This window comes from Labrus mixtus, chromosome 17 (assembly GCF_963584025.1).
Source record: "Labrus mixtus chromosome 17, fLabMix1.1, whole genome shotgun sequence".
Classification (NCBI taxonomy): Eukaryota; Metazoa; Chordata; class Actinopteri; order Labriformes; family Labridae; genus Labrus; species Labrus mixtus.
In genome coordinates this window covers 7,716,556-7,729,840 of record NC_083628.1, presented here as the reverse complement: position 1 = coordinate 7,729,840, position 13,285 = coordinate 7,716,556, and the positions used below count along the sequence as shown (strand labels likewise).

The 13,285-nt window shown below is 39.4% G+C and overlaps 3 protein-coding genes across 3 annotated transcripts in view; 1 reads left to right on the top strand and 2 right to left on the bottom strand.

Moving 5' to 3' along the window:
* Nucleotides 1–2,154, bottom strand: part of csgalnact1a (chondroitin sulfate N-acetylgalactosaminyltransferase 1a) — a 37,227-nt gene extending 35,073 nt beyond the window's left edge. Inside the window, exon 1 of the mRNA XM_061060772.1 lies at nucleotides 2,045–2,154. The gene's annotated coding sequence lies outside the window, so the exon portion shown is untranslated. The remainder of the gene's footprint in view (nucleotides 1–2,044) is intronic.
* A 3,733-nt stretch (nucleotides 2,155–5,887) lies between these two features.
* Nucleotides 5,888–9,332, bottom strand: nxnl2 (nucleoredoxin like 2). The gene is made up of 2 exons (XM_061061664.1): nucleotides 8,971–9,332; nucleotides 5,888–6,709 (listed from the first exon to the last, which is right to left on the bottom strand). The coding sequence occupies exons 1-2, from the start codon at nucleotides 9,270–9,272 to the stop codon at nucleotides 6,541–6,543; spliced, it is 471 nt and encodes a 156-aa protein (XP_060917647.1). The 5' UTR covers nucleotides 9,273–9,332; the 3' UTR covers nucleotides 5,888–6,540.
* Nucleotides 9,333–11,086: 1,754 nt separating this feature from the next.
* On the top strand, nucleotides 11,087–12,623 carry gng10 (guanine nucleotide binding protein (G protein), gamma 10). Its single transcript, XM_061061790.1, has 3 exons — nucleotides 11,087–11,296; nucleotides 12,262–12,389; nucleotides 12,501–12,623. The coding sequence occupies exons 1-2, from the start codon at nucleotides 11,216–11,218 to the stop codon at nucleotides 12,385–12,387; spliced, it is 207 nt and encodes a 68-aa protein (XP_060917773.1). The 5' UTR covers nucleotides 11,087–11,215; the 3' UTR covers nucleotides 12,388–12,389; nucleotides 12,501–12,623.
* The last annotated feature ends 662 nt before the right edge of the window (nucleotides 12,624–13,285 follow it).

Sequence of the window (13,285 nt, the reverse complement as noted above, 5' to 3'; positions counted from 1 at the left end):
AATGTTTGCTTTGAGTTGTATACATGATATCAGGCTGTTGTACTGAATGGGTTAATCAACCAATTCCTAAGAAGAAAATCCCCATTAGATAGAAATGTACATATTTTTCAACCCATATCCCTCCAATTTTCAGTACATTGTTGTTTTCTTCCTTAATTGCTGAGCAATCTAGAAGCAGTGAAATTCTAACAACGATTCAGATTTCCCTTTATTCATCTGTTTGCATCTCTTGGATACAGCTGTATCACGTTACAACAACTTTAAAGCTTCCCAACCCAAAAGCGATCATCAAGAGGATAGGCGGTTGGATGAATAAAGCAATTTGCAGAAAAAACACCAAATAAAACAAAGTTGACACCAATTGAATTAATTTTTGTGAGTTCCCACATTCAATCTGTTCATCGCCATCCACCTGCAATAAACAGCTGTAATTGCACATAACCTCCTTCGCAATGTCCTACGGAAATGTTTGGCAAATGAGTTGAGAAAGACGTTAGCAAATGCAGAGTCAGTCAGGGCCAGAGCTCATAACTTCCCTCTTTTTTTCTGGACAGTAAAACCGCCACACTGACTTTACTGCCAGGCCGAAGTGTTGCTGCATCTGTCAACTGTATAGCCTCTTTGCATGCAAAGGTGTACTGTTGTCGACTTGGCTGTTAGCAAGTAAAAACAGGCCTTATTTTTGTTTACAGCAATAAATGTGTCAGAGCCAGCTCCGCCCCCCCCCCCCCCTCCTGTTGAATATATATATGCAGGCTGAGTGAATCTGACAGCCAGTCCTAGAGGCAGTATACCTTTCATGAGCTCTCCATTTAATTTAATAGATTTCAGTAAACCTGCATTATCTAAATGAGGAAGGGCAAGTGCAATATAATCAGAGGTTTTCAATACGCTGCAGGGACGTTACATCAGCGGCGCCATTAAAGATGCTACTGGGTGTGTGTGTCCTGTTAGATTTTGTGATCTGATCTGTGAAACATGACATTCAATGCGGTCTGCACTGCATCACTGAAGTGCAAACACACACCCGTAGATATGAATGAAACACAATTAGGACACACACATATATCGAGCACATGAAAAAAGGGGGGCAACTTTATCTTCCAGGCACTTGAAGCACATACATGCCATCTAGTATCACGTCAATTTTTCCACTTAATCACTCACATAGGGGTGCAGGCACATATACGATAATTTACTCTCAGCATTCAGCATGTGTGCACGCCAGAAAGTGTTTCTCTTCTCTGCCTGCTGAACAACCTCAAATCCCACATAATCTGCAGTTTCATTCTTCTAATGTGAGAAGAAAAACAACTCTACCAGCTTGCAAACCAAATATTTCAGGGTGCTAGGTGCCTGTTGGTGAATGCACTAAGCAGGATTAGAGCAATTTTCCAGATAAAACCACAGGCTGGCTCAGTATGCTGTGTACTGTTTGCATGTTGTGTGTGAGTGAGAGTGACTGAGTGAAGAACACTGTGTGGGAAAACGGGCTGCACTTTCACTGAGTGCTTGTAATTTCATTATCTGGGACTGGCTACCTACTAGAAATTATTGTGGGCGTTTCGTTTCATTCCTGCATTTGTTTGGCTTTCAGTTGACTTAAACATGACTCACATATTGATAATCTGGTATTTCAACATGTGTGCCAATAAGGAGTGTTTTATTTAAATTAAATAATTATGAAATGTGTAAAAAAAAAACTCCTCTTCACAGTTCTCACTGGTAACAAAGAAGCAGAAAAAGCAAGTTAAACTGTAATATTAGACAAATAATCCCAGTGAATACTTTCAAAGTACCGTAAGTGTGTCACTAAAATGAGTTATGGGGAAAATATGACTTCACTAAAGAGCTAGTTACGACCGTTTTGTTCCATATAATGACTTTTTAAAACGCAAATGGGTAAACACACACACACAAAAACCTTTAAAGTCAGCATTCAGCAAAGTCAAATTATCAACATAAAGTCACTCCCACTGTTTTACATTCAGCGATATCAGCTGTTTATTCTGTTCCCGTGGCCTCTCGCCCCGGGTAAACTCACCTCTGGTTGCAGCTCTCGTTGAGTCAGTGATCCCTGACTGGAGGTTTTGTTTTTGTCCCGGTGCTGCAGCGCTTCAGTCCTGCAGCCCTTCACCGGTCCACAGCCCGACAATCGCAGAGTGCACGAGCGGGGTGTCAGCGTTTGTACCGCCGAGGCGCGTGAAGCCGGCCGGTAAGAGGCAGAAATACACCGGTAACGAGGGGTGCTGCCTTCAAAATAAAAGAACATACGGTATATAAGTCTGAAACACTTAATGAATGCTTGTTTACATTTTTAATGCTTGAATGACACATTTCTGATATTCAAAGCATATTAATATACAACATATAAACCATTTTGTAAAGTGCATTTGACACTCAAAACATAAAGTATTGTGTCAGATACAAGCTGATTTATAGCAGACGACACTGCTCTATTTACAGAGCAACAAAATGAAAACATTTGAGTCTGTAGATACAGCCCACACACCCTTATAATATATAATATATAATATATAATATATAATATATAATATAATGTAACTATTGAGAAAAAATGTAGGAAGACTGGTCCTTTAGAAATTCTGAACTGAATACTAGACTGATACTATAATTTCAGTAGTTAAAACACATCACAGGTAGAGCAGTGGACACTTTCTAATATACTCTGGGCCCCTGATAGTACTGATTAATAATAGAATAACAGACAGAGCTGATATTTCAGAGTTTGTTGTTGAATTTCACCCCTAATAATAACAGGGTGCTTGCCGTTTATAAAATAGCAAAGTGCCCCAGAAGCTGCATGAATATGCAAGAAAATGTGAGAATATGCACTCTAGGTTCCAGCAGAGAAATCTTGATGCAGTGCATTATAAACTAGTAATACTAGAAATGTAAGTGACTTTGCATGAATATTTAATGTGGACCTGTGTCATCATAAATGCCTCATGATTTTCTGTCTAGTCGACTTTCTCTGTTCCCATTCGAGACAGCCTGAGGCTGCCTATGTGATCTGAATTTATTCACAGTGTCGGTACTAGTTTTTTCATGAACTTGAAACTTTAACAGCTTCATCATAATTAATTCAATAACCACCTCTTATTTTGAAGGATTTGAGCAGAAGTTGTATATAATAAAGTTCTTAACTCGACACTGGCGCTCTTTCTGTGCAGGGTCCGCCGGTCCTCCCAGCTCTCCTCCTCCCTCCTGCCTGCTTTGACATAAAGACAGCCTTGTTACTTGATTCAAGACACCGTTACAGGGGCAGAAACACTACTGCCTTTCATTCAACAAGTTCAACGGACTGCAATAAATGTGAAGTCGACATAAAGATCTATCTCAATCTGAACTGACCTGCAGACTCGGGTCTGTATCAAGCTGTAGGCAGGGAGTGAAAAGATTTTAAAAAATAGACTCGAGGGTAGATTTTCTTCACCATCCAGTCTCATGGAAAGTAGTGTGATTTAAAGTTGTAATTGGAGACTCGTGTTTTGAGCGAAGATCCCAAATGACAGCTGCCTTGAAAGGAAACAATCAGTTATCCTAACACAGAAAAGAAGGGATAAAGTAGAAAAACCGGAGTGTACTCTGGCACTTAAAGTCCTGTGACAAAAGTTTTACTCAAGTAAACACATAGGCCTAAAGGTATCAGGATTAAAACCGACTTTAAGGCTCCTGGAAGAAACTTTTGGGTCATTTTGCTTTTGGCGCCCCCTGTGGACAACGCAGTTTAAATGGATCTGTCGCTGAAAATGTTTAAAAAGGCTGTTGCTGACAGTTTACTTTAATTGCCTTGTCTGACACCTACCCCGTTGCTATGGTGACAGGCACATAACATAAATATAATTCTATAGAAATATATGTAGAGAAATAATCTTTTTTTTTTTGCACATGGTCAGGTTGGCTTTTATAGGTCAAATAGAGACATCACTATTGATTTCAGTTTGTTTCATTGCCAGCAAAAAAAACTTCTCAATGGAGCTTTCAGATACGGTTTTATCTCTAAACAATGCCCTTTTTTTTGCTCTGTCAGCTTCTTAAATGAGAATATGTGTCACTTTAAAAAAAAAAAAATCACATTTACTTCTTTCCTTGTCTTGATATTTAAGGTCAATTTAAAATAGGAGGGTTTGTCTGTTGAAGACAAAACAAGACATTTGAAAGCAGCACTTTAAGTCCTGATGTAAAGATTTGTGTTATGAAAAAAGGGTGGTGCAACCCTCTAAAGGGAAAATAACTACTTCTGCTGGACTTTATTGATGACTATTTAAAGATTTGTAAACCATAAGTCGATGATTGATTAAATGTTGGTAAGTCACAACAACTTTTTAAGATTGTCATATTCTTAGTTTCTTAATTTCAGGTCTAGAGACCCAGAATAATGGGGATAGCGACGGCCTTTGACTGTCACTTCATGTCACACTCACACTCTTTTAAAGCTAATATGATAGCACTATCTCAAGCGCACTTACACCACAAAGGGTAATGCATCTTCCATTCAAACCTATGATAAGACACACAGACTGTCATATGATGAGGAATAATGTGCAGGGAAAGGCGAGGCTGAACTCGTTGCCCTCAGACTCTGACATGAAGATTGGATCACAAAGACAACCATACAACATTTAAAAAGCATTCATAAAGTACTCTGCCTTGACTAATAATGTGTCTAAGTTTTTATTTTCCCATCGACTCCTTCAGCTTTGTTGAAAAAACACACAGAATATATAACTTTGCAAACAATGCTATTTAAAACAAAAGGTAAACTGATGGAATAATGTGTCTCCTAGGCTTCACCAGAATAGTCAATTATTAGTGTGTGCGCTTGTAAAATAATGTGTAAGCAGATGTCTTAGGATTTAAACTAGGCAGATAAAATTTACCTTTTTAGCAGATTGAAAAAAAGGCTTAGACGCACAAATGCTATAATAATTATAACAATAAATAATAAATAATTTATTTTTGAGAAAAGTGGGAGTTCACTTCATCGTAAAATAATTTCATTTATAGCCTCTAGATTACATTTCTTATTTGTGTATCTTCATGTTGATCATTCAAATGCAACATTTAAACCATCTTATGTTTCAGTTTGTGAGCATTTGGAATTTCTGTCCCGTTAATTCTCATATATGACGAAACAGTGACCCCATGTGGTCGATTTAGGGAACTGCAGCTCCAACAAAACCACACACAGGAACAACGGTTCAGACTAGATGAATAAAGTTTTAGTTGGTGTCAAAATATGTCAGACAATTTGACGCGTCTCTGTTCAAACTAACAATTTGAGTTTTGTGTTTGCCTTTTTATCTTCGAGGAGTTACATCACTCTTTCCTCCGGTGGACTGTGAGATGTGGGAAGACTCTTCTTTTTCTTGGTTACAGCCCTCTGAGACACTTTGTGTCTTGTGATGAAGGGCGGCGTGAATGTTTTGAATGAAGAATAATTTATCACCACATGAAGCCTTCAAGCATTACTTAATTTGACAGGTTGGACTTGGTAGCATTAAAACATTACAAAGCTGGAGATAGTGGCCCGGTGCAGACTCATCATTATTGTCATCATCATGCCTGCTGGATGTTTCTCATGTGTCAAGTGACAACAGCGGCGTCAGCATTGCACAGGGGGTTAAAAAAAAAAAAGCAATTAGTACGAAGGTTGTGAATGTGCTAGCGTGCTGGAAAGTGTGTCCTTTGGGCTTAGTGCGTCTTAACGAGCCTAAAGGGAATCACTTTGTTTGTCGGTTAAGCGCACACGCGCACACGCACACACACACACACAAACACGCACACACGGGCACCTTGACAGTAACACAGATGTGAATAACCAAATCAGGAATAGAAATCTGCCACAAAAGTCACAAAAAAGTTGGATTTTTCTTTTAATAATATCCGCCTTAACAACTCATAAAAAAGAAGATACAAAAATAAACAGGCAGCTCGGAGTAGAACTACAAGTACAGACTTTAAAAGTACAAAAGCAAGAGTGCTTTACAAGCTCTCTGGAAATCATCTATCAAATGAGGGCAAGGTTACTCTGTTTTAATGCACTCGTACAATTTCTCTAAAGCAGAGCGTTCTCACCATTGCATAGCATGTTTGCTATAAGTCAGCGACTAGCATGTTGATTTTTTTCCCCCCCCCAACTCCTTTGGTATAAAATGTATCAACATCTATTTTAAAAAAAAACAATCATCAAAGCATCACAGGAGCAAATCAACCAATGTTTGAGTCTCAGATTGCTTCATTTGAGTGTTTAAGAAGTTAACAAAACATCCAGGATTAGACCGGAACACAGGGAAACTAATTCATTCTGTGCAAAGAAATATGATTTGCTCTTTCAAATGCTTCAAATCCCCTCGGCTACGTTAACCCTACGGCCGGGAACGACAAACCCAAAGTGAAATATTTGGTTTTCTTCGGCTCTCTAATGTGGCTGCGGCGGCGGCGGCGGCGGGCCTTCGAGTGAAGATCGGCTGACGTTTTTTTTCCCCCCCTCCTCTTCCACGTTCGTGTCGTCGCCTAACCCTTGAAGTTCTGAAAGATCTCCGCAGCGTCCAGCCAGGACCTGAAGCAGGCCAGGCCCCGCTCTCTGATCTGCTTCCTGCCCTTGTCGGTGATCACTTCGCCGTTCTCCTTCACGATCACCAGTTTGGGCACCGCTGTGATCTTGTAGCGCTGCTTCAACTCGCTGGGGGATTAAAAGAGACACAAATAAAAGTACTGATTAGAAAAATAGACATCTGGAAGAACTAGAGGACTAAGTTAGTACACCTATGACACACACAGATGTATGTTAAGAATCCCTGAGATTCTTTTACCCGAGCACTACTTTACTTCTCCAGGACTCGTTCAGATTCAAATCTCTCAGATGTAAAACATTTGAAAACAATAAAAAAAAAAAACTCTCAGATGTAAGTATGTATACTGTGATCAAGGCTACAAGCAATGACTTTTTCTTCATCGATCGAAACACTTTGTTGTGCAAAATGTTTTCCAAACAGTGAAAAAAGAGTGAAATTAGAACTTCTCAGAGCTCACAATCAGTAAAAAGCCCAAACAAACACTTTTTTACTGTGTTTACACATAGCCAAATCAAATAATGTGTACATCGGAACCAGTAAATGTGGTGGCCTTTCTGATTTGAAATAAAGGGTTTTAATTTGAAATTGGTCAAATTTAACTTCTCCCCTGATCGTGTCATCTCTTAAAAAAGTTTTAACACTTCCATTTTAAGCAGCTTATGAAGTCTCACTACATTTCTGATTCAGATTATTTGGACTTCTTAGAGAATGCTGTCTGTGTTGGACAGCTGCAGTGTACAGCTTTACATTTCCATTATTACCATCATAAAGTGCTTTGTGCATTTCTACTGTAAAAAGATGCAATATCAGATTCCCCTTGTGCAGCCGATACTACGCTGACACTTAAGTTCAAATCTGTAATTCATGTTATAACTAGATGTTTATGTTTATCACCTCATCTCAAACCAAACTTTGTCACTTTAACATTAACTTGCCTCTTAGTGCACAATATGTCTAAATGCCCCGTGTATGGTTTTTTTTTGTCTGCCAGTTAACGGGTGTATAGTGTATTTCAGGGGTTTTCAACTGGTGGGTTGGGAACCCATCGTGGGTCGCGGAAACCTTTGTAGCGGGTCGCGAATGTTTGCCTTGGGGGAAAAAACAAAGTCAAAACGTCAACGAAGCACTTTTCAAACATGTTTGTTTCGTTCCGTTTCTTTATTGTGTCGCATGTTTCGTACCTTCTGAAAATCGATGCCGCACAATCTTTCGTTCAAATGAATCTGACTGGTTGAGAAATATCAGACATTTGGGTCGGGGAGTTAATCGTGTAGGAGTTGGAGGTGGTGAAATAAACCACTTGTTTATTTCATACTTACTAGTAGGTAGCTGTAAATACATTGTATTTTGTTATTTTTCTTGTATTATGATCTTATTTGCATGAACATGCTCTTCTTCTTCTTCTTCTTGTCTTTAAACTGCTGCAACACTTGAATTTGCCCTCTGAGGATCAATAAATCATCATCCTATCAGAACATCAAAGTCAGACTAAAAATCACAGCTTGATCAAATCCAAGTCGCTCAATAAGAAACAGCAACACATCATTCAAAAACGTGGATTCTTATTTAGCAGTTTCTCAGGTTCAAGAAGTCTAATGTTAAGCCTCGGCGGTTTTTCACACTTCAGTATGATTGAACACGTAATAATTGGGGGTCATTACGGACTAACCACTTGACGAAGTGAGAACGTAATCAGCAAATGAGCAAGTTGTAGTAATCGGTGTTAAGTTGCAGCTCTGTCGTAATGGGATATGATTAAACAACGTTAAAATACTGATTGTATGTGTGCTGAGTTAATTATGATTGATTTAATGGCATGCAGCAACAATAAACTGAGAGGCCTGCTTTGACTTAATAACAAGTACTTTTGACACTGAAGGACATTAAGCGTCCATACTTTTACCTCAGAAACACCTTGATGCAGGGATTTTATTCCAGATTTATTGTGAAGCACTCCAACACCCCTGAAGCAAGACTTAATGAAAATCTGCAAACAAGACATCAACTATACTGCATGAGCTTTTCTATCTTAGGTATGATGTTTTACTGATGAGCAATATAATTACAAGTGTTCCAAAAAATAAATTAAATTCAACAGGGGGGGAATATTAAGTTAGAGTAAAATGAAATACAATAAATCTAAATGTTACAGTAGCTGATACACTGTGAGCTGTGAGAAGCAGACTGTCTGCCCTCCACTTAAACCTAATCCCAGAGAGGGTCATAAGCATTTTACATAAGCTGGACACAGCCTAATAAAAGATACAAAGACAATGGTGTCAAATACTTGTGAGATGTAGGACAGATAAAGCGTGTAGCTTGTGAACTATTGTGCATTAAATTATAACTTTTACTTGACTTTACTCACTGTTTGTAATCATCCGTCCAGGGCAGAGCCAGCCAGTCTCCGTGCATGTCGTGGTAATATTCAACCATGTCATCTGTCGACTTGTCCGAGGAGACAAAAACTATTTCAAACTGGGCAGGAGGTTCACTTTCCTCCACCAGGTCCGTGTAGAAATCGCACAGGATGGGCGTGAAGTCTCTGCAGGGCGGACACCAGCCCGCAGAGAAGTATATTCCCACCACTTTGTTCCTCAGCGCCTCTTCGGGGTCCACGAAATCCCCGTCTTTATTCAGCAGAGTACGCCCGACGAATACCTCCACCATGTCTGCTACAGTCTCAGACACACTTCGGGGGTGAAGAAGTGGAGGTGTGCGACCGCTTGCACTCTCACATTTACCTCCTGCTGCTCCTCCCGTAAACGCGAGTCTTTTCTGCGAAGGCTACTTACAGCCAATCCTGATAATCACCCGCCGACCAATGAGGAGACGAGGCAAACCCCTGTTGTGATTCATTAGCCATGTGAGTTTCAGGGGAAAGCAGCAGCAGCAGCACACGAAGGTGGCCGAAGTAGACGCGGCTTGTACGCTAGTGATTACCAGAACCAGCTGAAACCACGACAGCTCTCACCGCTTTCAGGCAGCTCGGATCGGCGCATGCGCTAAGCACGTTTTCAGTACCCCGTTTAACTCGCCTATCTACATTTTGTTTTTAATATTTACAGTATTACACGCAAACACATTTCCACACCAGGGGGACATGAACAGGGATTCAAATGATAAAAATATATATATATATTGTGTGTGTGTGTGTGTGTGTGTGTGTGTGTGTATGTGTGTGTGTGTGTGTGTGTGTTTGAGGGGGGTGGGGGGGATTATTATTATTAATATATTAATGGACAGTAAAGCCTTTAATCAGTTTTTGACTGCCCTCTCATTGTGGTGTCAAATGTCAAAATGAAATATTTGGTTTTGGAGTTGATCCACCTTGATTGGAAATGTATTTTAAAGAAAGAAAATGAGTTTATTTTAAAGAAACAAATGAAAGATAAAAACTAGTTCAATAAAACAAAGTCTTACAAGAAAATCTGGCAGACAAGAGGGCGAGCATCAACCACCATCATCATCCGTAAAGTCCCTTCACATAAACTGAACGCTGGTAGTGTAGTTTTCTGTTATTATGCTGACTCGACAAAAATAAACTTTTTGTAATTATTTGAAGACCCTAAAGTCTCAGTCTTGACTTTGAACCATAGACTGTAAAAATAACCCCTTTTATGGAATCAAAACTGAGTCATAGGGCTAATAGCTTGTTTATAATATTTGTAAGGCATAGTTTGGCATGTTACACATTACATTTATTTACATGGTGATGCTTTAATTTCCACACAGTGCGTAACTTAAAAATGTCCAAATTGATCATTACTGTTTAGCTTAATTACTTGACTCACAAAACTAACAATAAACATGAACTCAGCTTACACTGAATGACAAAGTATGATGACAACAACTGGATTTTAAACTCACCTGTGTCAAATAATATTCAATTTATAGCTTTAAAAAAAAAAAAAAAGCAGCCAGTTCAGAACGGCCTCACCATCACTTCCTCTTCCACCTGTTGAGGTGAGCGACCGCTGAGGTTTTTTCGTCACGTCAGCCATCTTTTCTGCAGCCAGGTAAACGTTTCATATTGTGTATCTGTGTTAAACATGCAGAAAATGGTGTACACAAAACTTTGAATGAAAAATAATGATCAAATAAACAAAAAGTAATTGAATAAAATGCCATGAAATAAAATGTCAAACTAGTCTGTGATCTCTCCCCTAATCCTTTCTGACCCAGGTCTTCTTATTTGTTGGAAGAAACCAGGAGAGAAAAAGTGAGAAACTTCTTTTATCTCCTCGTGTCCTCCCTCATTTCCTTCATCTTTCTCCTTCTTTTCCCACCCTGTCTTTTTTTTTTTTTCAGCACAAAAAAGTAACATACAAAAACAGCATTTCAAGTTCAAATGTAATAACTAAAAACTGAGTCAAAATCAAATGTCTACACGTGTGAACTAAATGTGTGAATGGAGTAGATTTGGAGTTCAGTGTGCTTCTATCTCTCCTTGTTTCTCCGTCTGAGTGGACTGAGGTCTTTGGAAGGAAACTCGGCCGCCCTTCCTTCACCAGCGTTCTCTGCCCATTAGCGGAGTCAGCGCCTGTGTTGAAAGACCGAAGGGAAGCTTCTTGAAAGGAATTACTTTCTCCCAAAACAATTTTTCACCAAACATGACCTCTAATTCTAATCTCTCCAACATGAGACGCCTGGTGGAACAACTGAAGCTGGAGGCAAGCGTGGAGCGAATCAAGGTAAAGAGAAAAGACAGACAAAAGAGGATAGAAAGAACATGAGGGGGTTTCGGTTAACACACTTGTTGTCATTGTTAGTAGAAGTTTATTATTTCAGTGAAATATAACTACTAAAAAAATCACAAAGCAACAGTTTTATAGTCAGCACATTTTCAACACGTGCTTTAATATCTGCTATAACTGTACAGAGTATTTAAGTTTATATGACACCTACTTGTCTTGTAACAACCTGATCATTTTATACTATCTCATAAATACTCGTTTTGTTCTAGATCATTACTCCACCTAAACCAAGGATGTAGCCTAAAACTAATCAACCAAGAGTAAATGAACATTTGTCACATAAGGGATTTGTTCTATTACTTTCTAACACTGTGTTCCACAGGGGCGTGTCTAGAGGGTTGGACAGGGGTGGCATAGGCCCCCCTTGAATTGGCCACCCCCAAAATCCCAAACTATGATTGGCTATTTGCCCTATTAGAGGCAGAATTCAAATTCAGATGAACTATTCAGTGTGTTGCAACAGGCTGCTAGTAGTTTTTTTTACATGTATGTTTCGTAAATGTTCTTTCTTTTCTCGCTTTGATGTCGTTTTTTTGCCTTTGAATCAAACAGTGCGTGTGATTGGACGTATCAACCGAATTAACCAATGAGTGCTCAGTAGTATGTTCTGAAGAGTATGAAGCAGCTTCATTACATCAACAGTGATGACACCAGTTGCTCGCTGGTCACGCTGGTCACAGGATATTGACTTCATCACCCCCGCCTGCTCACTCACAAATATTTCCTGCTGCGCTCACACATTGCCTCACCCTGACTTCACATGGAAATCAGATTAGGGGATTTTCAGGAAAGAAGTCTGGGTAAAGTCCGGGCGAAAGTATCGGCCGCTTGCCTTCACACATGTGGCTCACCTTGAAGGAGGTACATGTGTGAGTACAACTACTTTGTGTTTGTGCTCCCAGGTGTCTCAGGCGGCTGCAGAGCTGCAGCAGTACTGTCTGCAGAACGCGGGCAAAGACGCCCTGCTGGTGGGAGTCCCCACAGGCAGCAACCCTTTCAGAGAACCACGCTCCTGCGCTGTGGTGTGAAGGTCAGAGTCCACTAAGTTTACAGCCTTTTATTTGTTTTTGAACACCTTTACAGCAGCAGGATTTCAAATGAGATATAAATAGATCGACTTTTTTTTTTTTTTTTTTTACAGAGGAAGAAGAAGTGGAAACAGCATCTCAGTCTTTGTGACCTTTTTCATTGGATGTTAATTTCATTAAGAAAAACACATTAAGTTTTACACTTTTTGTTCAAATAAATGTCTTGTTTAACACAACTGTATCGCCTTAATACACGTGTTCTTTACTTCATTCACTTTTGAAAGCTAATGCTGTATAATTGAAAAAGATCATGTGCATTACAGAGAGCGGATGTTTATAGCAGGGCGCTCTAAATCTTGCCTTGGAATCTGTTGGAGTCAGAGCTTCCTGATGTTCAGTCGAAGTTAGGAGTGCAGCCAGAGAGAGGAAACCGAGTCTTCCTGCTCAACTCCAAACACACTCTACATGGAGGCAACACTTTCATTCGCGTTTAAGATTTTGAATAATTTTTTTAATGGATTAACAAGCTCACAGCTTTGCTGAGTTGGAAACAAATGTGAATCATCATATTTTAGAAAGAGGATATTATGAATCATGTTTTATTTTAGTGGATTTAGTCATTTCATTCCGTTTTTCTTATATGTTGTTTGTACATATTCTGTATAAAAGGGAACATGTGCATTTGAAAAAAGTTGACTTTTACACCAGAACCAGTCTAGATCAGCTCTTAACATGTCTAGCCAGTCAGGCGTTTGCCACTTCCTTTTCCTCTCTGAACACTGCTCATGGATGAGTCTCAATAGCTTTAGATGCCTCCTTTCCTTACCACCTTTGTTAACTAGAACGCAACACAAAAGGCATCAGATTTTCAATCTTTTGTCAGGTTCCAGATCAGAAT